This window comes from Anopheles ziemanni, chromosome X (genome assembly GCF_943734765.1).
Source record: "Anopheles ziemanni chromosome X, idAnoZiCoDA_A2_x.2, whole genome shotgun sequence".
NCBI lineage: Eukaryota > Metazoa > Arthropoda > Insecta > Diptera > Culicidae > Anopheles > Anopheles ziemanni.
The window spans coordinates 4,181,551-4,194,787 of NC_080707.1; the positions used below are offsets into that span (position 1 = coordinate 4,181,551).

The 13,237-nt window shown below is 51.7% G+C and overlaps 1 protein-coding gene across 1 annotated transcript; it reads right to left on the minus strand.

Annotated features, from left to right (window-relative positions):
• Positions 1-44: 44 nt before the first annotated feature.
• On the minus strand, positions 45-7,269 carry LOC131290587 (protein retinal degeneration B). The gene is made up of 7 exons (XM_058319745.1): positions 7,173-7,269; positions 5,032-5,839; positions 4,710-4,963; positions 4,485-4,628; positions 3,230-3,316; positions 594-3,011; positions 45-260 (listed from the first exon to the last, which is right to left on the minus strand). Exons 1-7 carry the CDS (start codon positions 7,248-7,250, stop codon positions 72-74), a joined length of 3,978 nt encoding a protein of 1,325 aa, XP_058175728.1. The 5' UTR covers positions 7,251-7,269; the 3' UTR covers positions 45-71.
• Positions 7,270-13,237: the final 5,968 nt, after the last annotated feature.

The window sequence follows — 13,237 nt, forward strand, 5'->3', positions numbered from 1 at the left end:
CTGTTGTGAAGTAATAATGATGAAAGTGTCCATTGCAAACCGGTCCTTTTCCGTCCTCACTGGCGTACGGTCTAACCGGGTACGAAGCGACGCCGACGGATGGACTGGTTCTGGCCGGGCAGATTGAAGCAGCTGCGCGGTATGACCATCCGGGCGTTGCCTTGGGCCGGCCGCGAACCGCCGACCGCCAGCAGCGAGCTGAGGTGCGACGCGTAGCCCTCGCTGAGCGGTGTCGCCATCGCTTGGTGCTTTTTGCTGACCTACAAACGAAAACAAAATGGCGTGTCAGACAAGGTGTTTTAATCCACAGATGAAAATTTACTACAGATTTACATGTACTGCACTATGCACTAAGGTAAAGGTATCTAGGAATGAAATATGACATTTTTGTCCAATGTAGACCTTTTTTTTCAAGTACACACCGACAATGAAGACGCTAATTCTATTCTGCTGTTGCAGTGTTTGTTGTTTTTTTTTCTCAATCCAGGCTGCAGACTAACGGTTGCTTTGGATTCTTGCATACAACATGAGATTGCACAATCTAATGGCATGCAACAGTACGTTGCGCAAATTATATATGTTGCAACCCGTACCTTGCCGGTGATGAAGATCTGCTTCGGCTTGAGGCCGATGCTGGTGTAGACGCTGATGTCCTTGCTGCTGCCGTAGGCCGCGTGCACGATGAGGCCCTGCTGGAGGATGAGGTTGCTCAGGTAGGTGGCCTTGTGGCCGAGCGGGTCGGTGGACAGCCCGTCGGCGAACGAGACGAGTCCGTGCGGGAAGTTGTGCTGGCTGAGCCAAGCGAGCACGCGCTGCTGCTGCATGTCGGGCCGGCCGGTGACGTAGACGAGCAGGTAGCCGAGCTCCTGCCAGTGGCGCGCGACGTCGACGGCGCCGGCCCGCACCTTCGGGTCCTTGCCGGTCACCGACACGGACGCGGTGAACGAGCCGTCGATGCTGAACACGATGCACTCGGTTTTCGGCGGCACCACCGCCAGGTGGAAGTCGACCGACGTGTGGTCGCCGCGCACGACCATCTTGACCGGGAAGATGCCGTAGCCGCAGGCGCGCTCCTCCGGCAGCACGTACGAGATGCGGCCGTTCTTGTCGGTCGTCTCGGTCGCGAGCAGCTGCCACTCGCCGGCCGGCGGGTCGCGCATCAGGTGGATGTCGACCCGCTCGCCGGCCAGCGTGATGACGTCGAGCGGGCCGTACATGAAGCGCGCCAGCATCCGCTGCGGTTCGCCCTCGCGCACGATCACGTCGTTCGCCCGATGGTTGGCGGCCACGTTCTTCAGCTTGACCGAGGTGCGCTTCCGGTTCCACTTCTCGCGCGCCTGCGCCGGCCGGAAGCTGGACGAGCCGTCCCGCTCGCCGTACCCGCCGTACCCGTGCCCGCCCGGCTCGTCCAGCCGCCCGACCTGCTGCAGGATGAAGGCGGCCACGTCCGACGACTCCCAGTAGCTGGCGTGGAAGAGGTGCGGCAGCGCGTGCGACGGGAAGTTGGCCAGCCCGTCCGGGCAGTAGAGCGCGTAGTCGAGGCGCTTCGAGCCCCACCAGCGCTGCTGCAGCTGGTTGATCGTCGCCAGCGGCACATTGTCGATCATGCCCGACGCCCCGCTCTGGATCGAGGTGTCCGAGAGGCGGCGGGCGGGTACGGGCGGTGTCGGCAACCCACCACCACCACCACCGCCACCACCACCACCATTATCCACGAACAGGTGCGGGCTGGATTGGATCAGCTCGAGCAGATGGCACGGGTGGCCGTTGCCGAGCGGATACTTGGCGTACCGGGGGATGTTGATGGGCGGCAGGAGCGAGAAGCGGGCGCTCAGCAGCGGCTCGAGCCGGGCGGCGGTCGGGTCAGTTGGGTGGAACAGATTGTAGAGCTGCGTGCAGGCCGGTTTCCCGTTGCCGTTGCAGCCGGAAAGGCGGCGCGCGGACAGAATCACCGCCAGCGGGCTGCCGAAGCAGAAGAAGTCGCCGACCTCGAACTCGAACCGCGGCAACCGCGACTCGCTCGTCGACGACGACCGGCGGCGTCGGGGCGACGGGGCACTGAGCAGGCGGGACGCGTCCAGCAGGGCCGCATCCGCCGCCATCGAATCGTTCCCGAACTCACCGCACGAAGCGATGTAGTTGAGACCGGACGCTTCGCTACCTTGGTGTACGGCGATGCCACCTCCGCCGCCGGATCCAGACCCGCCGCCACCGCCGCCACTACCACCGCCCGAGCTGCGGCACAGGGCGTCGTGCGCCAACACGCTGCCCATCGAGTCGCCGATGAGCACCACCTGCCCGCCGAAGCCGCGCCCCTCGTCCGAGCGCACGAACTCGGCGTACGTCTGGTTGGCGCAGGCGACCGCCCGGTTGACGGCGTCCTGGAAGTCGGGCGAGCTGGTCGCCAGCAGCGGGATCGCCCCGATCGGCACGTCCGCCAGGTTGGACACGTCCGCGCCGGCCGGGCCCGTGTTGAACGAGTACGGGCTGAGGCTGGAGAGGATGCCGAGCGCGTCCGAGCAGACGGCCGGGCAGGCGACGAGCCGCAGCGCCACATGCCCCACCAGCGCCGGGTAGTGCTGGCGCATCACCGACTCGAGCGCCCCGCGGAACGTCGTCACATCCGACCGCTTCGTCGTCATGTCCGAGCTGACGTCCAGCACGCTGCCGGCGTGCATGATCAGCACCAACACCGTCGTCGGGCAGGACGGGAGCCCGGGCGAGCCGGGCGGCGACGACGACGACGTCGGCGGCTCGTGCGGCGCACCGTGGCTTCTGCCACCGTCGATGCTGGCCGAATGCTGGCCCAGCACGAACGAGCGCCGCGTCCCACGCTCCGACGTCACCCGCTGCAGGTACGACTGGCTGAAAATGCTGTCCTCCTGCTGCTGCTGCTGCTGTTGATGTTGATGCTGGTGCGGCAGCCCGCGATGGTACGCCGACGTCGCCTGCGGACTGTCATCCTCCTCCGCGAGCAGCTCCAGCGAGCTCCACTTCACCAGCGAAGCCTTCTCGCCCAGCTCACCTACAAGCACACACAAAATCGAAACCTAATCAGTACAACAACACTCTGCAACTCCCTAATGGAACACCTACCAGCGCGCGCTGAGGCAACAACATAAAACGCATGCAAAATCAATTTTTGGGAGAAATAAAACATTTAGATTTGATGGAGAAAGTAAAACAACCAAACGAAACGCGAAGCAGACGACGGCCACTGCTCCTCCGCACGGTACGTACCTAGGCAGTCGAAGAACTCCTCCTCCGAGCCGGACTTGGAGTCGACCTCCAGCTTCTCCATGCGCCAGTTGGCAACCTGTTGGGTTGAGAAATGGTTGGCCGATCATTTGACACATCGACACCCTGACTCAGCACTCTATCGATCGCACGATCGCATACTAGTGAAGCTAAAGTAACAAGCTGAAGGATACATGGGTTCAATCCGTTCGCTTTTGCTGACTGTACACCGTGTCCAACTTACTCTCGTACAAATTTAAGGCAATAATTATTACCAAGCATTGCAATGTGGTTCCTATTTGTCAATTGAAAGGAAATTTTATACAGATACGCAACTTTCAATGGGTATTTTCTCACAAATTCGAGAACAGGATACACCAAGAAACTGTGACATATTTAGTACCACTCAAAATCATCCATTGGGTTTAGATCTGCTGCACAGTGAGACTATTCCATTCGACCTCAACAGTCTGCCAAGTTTGCCCATTAACGTTTGCTTTAAAAAAATAGACATCTCTTTTAAATTTAGAACAAGTTAGACAACCGTATGTGGAGATGTGTATAGTGTGCAGTGCTTTCCGGAATTAAGTAACTTTATCAGAAAATGCCAAAAAAAAACGTTAGCATTTATGAACTAAATCAACTGTTAGAAAAGGTGCTCCATCCTGTTCAAACACAATATTATTCGTTCGACATAATTTGTCTAAGCTAAACTTCACAAAGTTTTTCCAATATCTCATAGTCCACTAATGCACATTGAGTTGATAAGAAAAAGTTGTACCTGGATGAAGACAAATCGCGTTTGCTCAAGCCCATTTCGTCTACTCCGATAGTTTGTGACAGCCAAGTATTGTAGGTCAGGCATTTAGTCAGGGCTTACTGTACGCCCAAATTTCGATCTTTTCTGCTCACCAACTCACTAAGTCTCACTGTAGTTTATATTGGTTCGATACATAAAATCTCGTTCAATTCGCAAGTTTAAAAATTCTTCAAAATTGTATATGCAGTGTTCGCTAAAATGGGTTTTTACACATGCGAATAAACGATTATAATCGAACAGAATTGTCAATGACATGTGTGTAAACGCCTACCCTCCGAGACCTGATTGAAAACAGTGTATGCGATCCAATTGGACACGGTGTAGAGTTTGAAAAAAATATAAATCTGTAGCAACTACTTCTGCCGGGCGTCTATTGTGCGACCTTTGTGCTCTACTAAAGCACTACTCTACTCGTGTATGAGGTTACCTGCAGGTCGAAACTGTGCGCCGAGCCGAGCGGCGAGTGGAGCTTGCTCTTCGAGCCGGAGTGGTTGTTCTGCTTGCCCAGGAACGTGCGGCCCCCCTTCGTCCGGCGCTGCCCACCACTGCCCTCCTCCTCGTCGTCATCGTCCTCCTCGTCGTCGTCATCGTCCTCGTCGTCGTCGTCCTCCTGCGAGCTGTGCTGATTGTTGGCGTGCCCCGCCGGGGACACCTTGCCCGACCGCTCCTTGCGCTGGTGTTGGTGCAGATGCTGGTTCTGGTTCTGCTGGCGGGCGTGGCGCGAGTGTTCGTGGCGCTGCCGGCCCGCATCCGCCGGTTCGACCGCATCCATCGCCGTCGCGGTGGTGGTCGTGATCAGCGGGATCGCTTCCTTCTTGTCCATGTGTGGCGTCGAGTTTTCGTTCGTCTTCTCGATCGAGTAGATTTGATTGCTGCTACGATTGTCGCTGTCCAGCGATTTGTTTGCTGCAAAAGAAAGCGGTAGATAGTTTATTCGCGAGTGCCTTGCGCGACTTAACGCGCCCGCAGCTTACCATCGCCTCTCGCCTCCTCCTCCTCCTCTTCGTCGTCGTCCTCGTCGTCATCGTCGGCGTCCTCGCCGCCGCCGCCCTCGTTGCCCATCTTGCGCTTCAGGGCCAGCTGCGTCTGGCGCTCGATCTCCCGTATGTCGTCCATCGAGAGCCCGTACCACTCGTCCTGCCACGCCCACGCCTGCCGATGGGCCCGCAGCATCGTCTTGCGCAGGGCCGTATCGTGGATGAACTTCTCCAGCTTGGTCTGCATGCCCCAGTAGCGGAACTCGACCCGGCACAGCTTGTAGGCGCACATCAGCGACATGTTGTTGGCCGTCGGCTGCGACTTGCCCCGCACCTCGTCCCAGTGCTCGTCCAGCCAGCACTCGCTGAGCGGCCCACGGCCGGTCCGCTCCGACCGGTAGGCGGTGGGGTCCTCCTCGCGCGTGTAGTCCGCCCCGCCCAGCTGGTCCTTCACGATGTCGATCAGGTCGACTATCCGGCTGCGCAGGTCCGCCCCGCTCAGCTTGAACACGTTGTCCTGGTGGCCGTTGTCCGGGAAGTAGTACGTCTCGATCTCGAGCGAGAACTTCTCCACGAACGGGCAGGTGTAGCGCGTCTTGGTGTACGGGTATGCGTTCCACGCTTCCTCCTCCACCGTGAGGGCGCTCTTCGGCAGCAGGCCCTTGATCCAGCCCGGCAGGTGGCTGCCGACGTGGTAGATCTTGCGCGTGTACTGCCCATTGCCGCCCGGTCCGTCCTGATATGGTTCGTTCACTATGATCTCCACCCCGCTGCCCGCTCCGCTGCTCTCCTCGCGACTCTTTTTCTGCAAATAACATCGCGGAACGACCAAGACGACACATACCATTAACCCGAACACCGAAACCCGAAAGCAGAAGCCGCGCAAAGCCACTCTGGGACACTCTATACAAAGCCGACCACCAAACCAAACAAAAACAAAAACAAAAAGGATAACGGCAAACCCTTTACCCTTGGAGGACTTAACACATGTACAACGGACAGGCACGCGACATCCCTTTCCGAATCATTCACCATTGATATCCAGAGATTCTCCCAGAAATTCCCTAAAACTAAACACTGCTTATGACCTCAAACTAGAAATTACAAGACCTTACTTTTCATATCGATGTTGTCTAATGTCGGAACCTAGTTGCCTAAAATACTGCCTTTTCTCGACATCCGACATGGTCCCGAATCTCCAGTGTCTGGTTTGATATCCGGATGTGAAGCCTCTACCAGGTTTAGTAACTGAAATAGTCCGGAGTTTTCCATGAATACCAACGAATAATGTTGGAAGTTAACTCCAGGAAGTACATTTCTACCATCTCTTAGGCAGATTTTCGGATTCATTCCCAACAAGACTACCATGAGTTCTGTAAAATATAATTTGTTCGCTCATTTTTAGACATTGTAACATTCGATCGAGATCCCACTGAAACAAGATGGTTCGGATTTGACGTGGTCAGAGAATAGAGAATACAGCGGGGACTATAATGATCCTCATTTGATGATCTTGTTCAAGACACACACGGCTTAGGCAGTCCATGTATGCGTGGCATCCATTTCCGGTGCAACTCAATGTTCTTAATTGCAAACTACTTCCGGAGGCCGTATTTAGTATGGCAGTAGCACATTTGCCGGGTTCGGAGGTATTGCCAGTGTCGAGTTCCCGTTCCGAATACTGATCAAGTTTCTGTGTTTCTATCCTAGGCCAACTAACGGACTCTTGTAGTTTAATGTTGAACGAAAAAGATAACCTAATTTGTAAACCGACGGAAGACCTACAACAACTGTAAACTAAAACGGACCATTGCAATTTCCACACCTGGTAATTACACTGAACCAATTGGTGCTGCAGCAGTTGGTTGATGGTTGAAGCGGTAATCGTGACCGGATGTAATCAAAAACTAAATCTACACCACTTTGTTATACTAAAATCATAAAACCACTGCAGTTCTTGCAGATCCTAAAATTAGGTCCTACAAGAAATCGATCAACTTGTTGCTTCCTTGCACCATCGGGGAAAGTGGAACGGACAAGTAGTATCAAAGGAGGCAAAAGTAGTAGGAATAATAATAACACTAGTGGTAGTCGACGTAGTAGTAGTAGTCGTCGTACGTGAGCAAACCAGTACTTACCGCTATCATGTACAGCTGAGCTATCCTATATTCCTCCACCGTCAATGGCAGAGGAATACGATACTCTTTGATTAACATAGTTAATGGTTAATTCTTTCCTGGAAACGGGCGGGGAATAGAGCAAATATTCACTGAACTGTGTGTTGTTCGGTGCTGATTGTGTTGTGTGTTGATGTGTTGAAATCTTCGCGATGTGCCACTCAGGGAAAACGCTGCTGCTGCTGCGGAACGCTTTTCCTCCTCATCCGGCACACGGCTATAGGGCACGAACTACGGAAGGCGCTTCACGGGGTTTGGTACCACCGTTCGCGCGCCCAGAAGCTACTGGAGTGGACGGTTCTACCGGTTCCTACACACGGCCATGCATTACGAGGCTTCTCCTTTCCGAAACCGCTTTTTCTTACATCATGCCATCAATCAACCGTCGTGCGACTAAAAACTACACGGCACGCGTCGCGTACGGCAAATTACATAACCCGAGCCGAGGACGAGAATTAATAAAATGCCAATATCAATCGCCTGTGCGTGTGTGCGTGTGTGTGTGCCACAGGGGAATATTCTGGCCAGGTTCCCGGGGAACCCGAACTGCTCTTCGATAGCGCATCGCCACCACGCGTGCCCGGCCATTAATCTGATTTTTGAAACATGCAACATACGCTCTTAATTAGATTGAACTGGAATGCAACAGGGAAAGGAAAAGCAACAGCAACAACAACAACAACAACAACCAACCGAACGCTTTACTACTAGAACAGTGTCACGGTCGTGCATAGGACGGGAAAACCTTTCCCGGGTAGTCCGAGTGTTGTGTGTGTGTGTGTATGTTTGTGGGAGAAATTTTAAACACATCGCTCTTGCTGCTTGCCCGCTCCTCCCCTTCCCCTGCCTATCCTTTTTATTGCATTACGTTATCCCGCCAGCGCTAGGAGACGAGTCCTCCAGCTCCAAGCGAAGCCTGAACGTGCAGCAGCTAAAAAGCTTTTAAACATTTGTAGCCATTTTCAACGACAGGAGGATTTCGTTTTTGGCAAGCATATTTCTCCCATTTTTTTCTTTTGTCCTATGGTTTCCTCCTGCCGCTTCCGTTTCGTTCGTCCGGCTTGGAAAGGTCGAAAAGTCGAAATTGTAAAACGTCCTGCAAGCGAGTGCCGTTAACAGGGGAACGTTCTCGAGAAGCGATTTCCACCGTTTCGTTTTCAACAACCTGGCTAGTGAAATTTATGTATGAAGATTAGCAGCGTGCGGGTGGCGTGTGTTCCATACATCAACCGATAATGAGCCAGCGAGCGATCCAAACAACAATCAACCAAATTGCTTTGCGGAAGAAAAGGGGGAGATTTCCCGATTCCGGACCGGCTGGCCAGTTGAAGTTCGCACCTCAACGCAAATTGGCATGACGTGCATGAGCAAAAGCAGAGATGCTAATTGAAGATGCTCAGCTCGAGCTAATGGGTCCGGTTTTGGGGGATCCCCGGGAAGGAAGCGAGCGCGCCCGTGACGCGGACGACGGTGTGACCTTGGGCGGCGGCCCCCAGGCCTGCCTGCCATTGACTCGTTGACCGCGGAAACGTTGAAAACAACACGCTGTGTGTAAGTGTGTGTGTGTGGGAAAGGATAAACGCGCCACTTTGAAGCTGGGAAGATTGATTGCGAATCGCACGAAAATACTGCTTAAATGTCCGACCCCCGGGGGTACGCTATTTAAATCCCCCCCTCTCACATCCCGATGACCGCTGGATGGCAAGAGTTTGTATTGATATTACGATAAGGGGGGCGCCTGCTTGGGCGCCCATAAGCTCTTGCAAACACTTGTGGTGTTGAAGTCCTGGCGCGCAGTAACAGGTTAGAGCTGCGTTGTTATATTTTTTTTCTCGTCCGCCAACTTACGCAACAATTGTACAACAAATATAAATATTGATCCAAGCCTGGTGCTGCACACAACTAATGGAACAATCAATGCAACAATGGAAATATGTTGAGGAAACTTTATGATTTTTGGGAAAATTGGTTTGCGCGCGCCCGCCACCGGAAGAAAAGGGCACAGCGATGAACAACACAGATTGTGAAAAGACGACAAACGAGCGCGGGTAGAAGACTGGAAAACAAAAGCTTGACGCACACTTGGCGGAAGCGAAGTGACTCGTGTTTAGGGTCATTAGCTACACGAAAATAAACAATTGCAATTGGACCTATTTCGGGCCATTGTTTACGCGAACTCGCTGCCCCGTACGCGGGAGAGTGTTGATGGGCGGTTGTAAGCGTGGTTTTGCTACGGTGTTTATATGGTTTCAGCGTTTGGTGTTTGGGATGAAAAGGGTCATTTCGCTGGCGGAGGCTGCGGGCGACATAAACGATGCACACGCTCGACATGTCCACAATCACAAGGAAAACATTGCACTTGCAGCAGCAGCAGCAGCAGCAACAACAACAGCACACAATGCACACATACACCCACACACGCAAGCAAACGAGTTCGCGGGCACGGGACGTACGCACACGAGAACGAACAATCGCTGGTACACTTCTTGAACGTGTGCACGATATGTATAGGGCGAAGGGCAGGAAGGTAAAAAATACATACAACCCGGGGACGGGGGGAGGAGAAAAACACTGGCGAGTATGTATAGTGGCGCTCTATTTATCGCCCGTCCACACATGTAACGCACAGCGAGCGGAAACGTGCATGCACTGTACACATATATACATGTATATGTATACTTGTGGCGCTTGGTGGCTGCCGACCAGCACTGCGTTCGCCTATTGTTTGCTCTTTTCCACGACAAATCCCGAGAACGACTGACAAGGAGTTTTCGCCCGACGGCTAGCGCGCACCTTGCCCGCACGGGGAGCAAATTTGGCTGGAGCCCCTCCGGTGGGGCTGAAGGGGACGGAGCAGCGGAAGCGCATGGCGGGGGAAGATGGTTCAGCCGCCAGCGCTAGACGTGAAGAAGCGCCAGCCCTAATGTTGATGTTGATGTGCTGCCATAAAACATATGCCATCCTCGGGGATGCCATAAAATCGAACTCACCGCTACGATGCGACGAAAGGTCCTGGGAAGTTGCTAAATTATTTCTTTTATTATTCCAAGCACACACAAATGTTGGAAAGCTCAAAACATACCATTTCTCAGTGGCAAGCAGCGTTCCCCCTTTCCGGTCTAACTGTCATTTGACGCTAAATTTGAATGCTCGATCGCATCTAGTTTTATAGCAAAAATGACAGTTCCGGATGAAACGTTACCAAGAACCGTTACAATACAAGGACGAAGGACATTTAAAAGGATCGCGTCTGAAAGCGATTTTAACTTTAAAATACCAACCAATCACTGGCATTTAAGTGGTAATAGCTATGTTTGTCTCTAGAGTTTAGGTTCTGATTCATGAGACCTAAATGCAATGTAACAAAGAATAGTTTTTCTTTTCAAACCGCACTGACCTTTAACCGTTTAAATTACAACACTTTCGAGAACACCTTTTGGCTAGCGTTTAAAAACGCAGCGAAGAACTATTTAACAGTCGCCGTGTATAGACAGTACCATCCGCTGCCTGTCAGTTGCGTCAGTGAGGATGCTTCAAACAAGGGCATGCCCAAATCAATACCGTTAGAAGGGGTGGCCAAATCAACTACGACGTGGCCGGTCCGAAATGCCACTACCATACCGAGCCGCAATCGACCAGACTAGCTATCAGCCGATTTCCCAAAATGGGCACGATGTTACCGATCGGCGAAAAACCCGTTCACCTCCCCAAGTAGGCTTTTGCCTGCGAAGCAACAGGTAAAGCCCACAAGGAGCTCACCAATGCAGCCGGAGCTGATTTGCTGGTAAGTCCATTGCTCCCCCACGAAAACGTGAGGCCGGAGAGGGGTTGTACTGCGTTGTCATTTGTATTCATGTTCACTTGAAGCAATTACATGATACTTAATGGCGAAATTAACACGCCATTGCTTCAAAGCTAATTAAAAACCATCTAATTATAATCTGAAAAGAAAATTGTCATAATCGGCCGTTAAAAATAGGGGTGGAACGAAATTACCCTTATTACCGGATGATATGATAAGCACATGGGCAAGCAGTGCTGATTAATCTGGTAAGATACATAATTGAATGCTTTAAAAACTGGAACTGGAATGCAAATTAATGGAAAATGATTATTTATTTACTGCAGCAGGCCCGGCCGGTACGATGATATAAAAACATTCGAAATTTTCTCTTGTCACTTTATTTCTTCTTTTTTTACCTGTTTATGTAACAAAACATTTTACATTAATCCGTGAACATTTTAGGTCAAATCTACGCTCTACTATAAACTAGTACATGTTTGATTTTGTTTAAGTCGGTCAATCTGTGGTCGCAAACCCCGGGACACAACTGCACGGAGTGTTCGGTAGTTGCGATTAATAATTTAATAATGTTACGCGGGGTAATGTTAATCAGTTTTGTAGTAAGATAAGGCAGCATCATTCCAGGTTAAGTTTAAGAAAGAAAAACGACCGTTAGTATTCCAAGTGGTTCGGTGTCAACAATTATTTAAGCTAGAATATATTATAATCAGATCTGTATACATAATATCGAACGCCTGCTTACGAGCTATGAGTTACGGAACGCGTATCCGAATCGATACGAGCGTTTCGAGCTGCCACAAACGGGGTCTAGTATTAAGGCACACGCAGTTAATTTGCGTCGAACGCTCGCTCAACGCCGATGCTTGCCAACGGCCAAAGGCGGTCCCACCGGACATCACCAAGTCTCTTGAGTTACCGGACGGTCCCTCGCGTTCTGTTGAGTGCTGCGGCGTGGCACTGTCCCGTTTGAAGATGATTGCAATTTCGCCCTCGAGCTGCCACGCATGTGGGAGTGTTTAAGGCACGTGTTGCGCTGGTTGCACCGATCGTACATTCCAAGGCACGAAAACTAGCAACCAGTCGGCAGTCGCCAAAAAATCCACCAGTCTCACTACACACACACACACACACACTGGCACCCATACACACATCCACGCACTCGCACACACACACAAACAATCCCACACACACACACACACGATGGAATTATTGATTAGTACAATCGAGTTAAAAAATGAGATAATTTTTGTCATTTTCCCTTCCATGTCCAAGCCCTTCAGGGTGGCACTTTTAGGGAGGGTTTGTTCTTTCCAATTTGATCTTCGGTTTTGTTTCCTTTTTCCTCCTAGAACTAGTATCTTTTTGATTTTCACTAACAGTAGCATGATGTGCCCGTAAACTATTCTAACTAGTGTTAATTGCATAACGAAGGCGGGCTTGCTCCAAGACAGTGGGATGAGAGAGAGAGAGTGCGAAATTTGTTTAAAAAACGTATCTATATATATAAAAAGAAAAACATATCGCCCGTTGCCTCGCTATAACAATGCCAAGTAGTAACAACAAAAATCATCTCGCCGCCCCCGCGCCTACTTGCTTGCTTGCGGCGAGCGGATTAATCATGTTAATGAGATATGTCGCACAACAGGCGACAAGAATTGCAAATCGTTTCAATCAGTTTTGACTAGTCGATTAAGTGTTGTCAATTAGCAGAAAAATACGCATACGTTTGTTAAACTAACCCTAACGTTAGAAAAGAGAAAAAAAAACGGAAATATAGCTGACCGGGGAGGGGTGGGAGGGTTGCGGGGATAGAAGCGCTTTGAAAGGGAGCGGCGACACGGTGATGTGTATCGTCGTCTCCATCTACCCCAAAGCGGTTCGACGAAACAAAAAAGCACAATAGTCGCATCATACACTCGCGCAACAACTCGACAACTCCCCGGGGGTTGGGGGTTGTGGGGGTGGTGGTTCCAGGCATTTCCGGCATGCCGGTCCAAAGTGTCCTTCCTTCTGCCCAGACGGTTGTATGCGGTGTAGGTGTGTATGTGTTGCTTGGCAAATGTTGCCATTTCCCCGACCGTTCGTCCCATCGATCGTATCTACTATTTTGTAAATATATATATATGAATAAGTGTATATATATTGCTCAGATCGCGCTTCTCACACGTCGGTGTGGCTTATCTTGCTTGCTGTTTGTCGTAATGCTACATCGCTGCCCGTC

Bases quoted from the DNA above. Each gene is read 5' to 3' on its own strand.
- LOC131290587 (XM_058319745.1), bottom strand. From the start codon at position 7,250: ATGTTAATCAAAGAGTATCGTATTCCTCTGCCATTGACGGTGGAGGAA. The intron at 4,964-5,031 runs GTAAGCTGCGGG...TTTCTTTTGCAG, and splicing joins GGAGGAGGCGAGAGGCGATG to CAAACAAATCGCTGGACAGC. The intron at 3,012-3,229 runs GCGGAGGAGCAG...GAGCTGGGCGAG, and splicing joins ACTGCCTAGGTACGTACCGT to AAGGCTTCGCTGGTGAAGTG.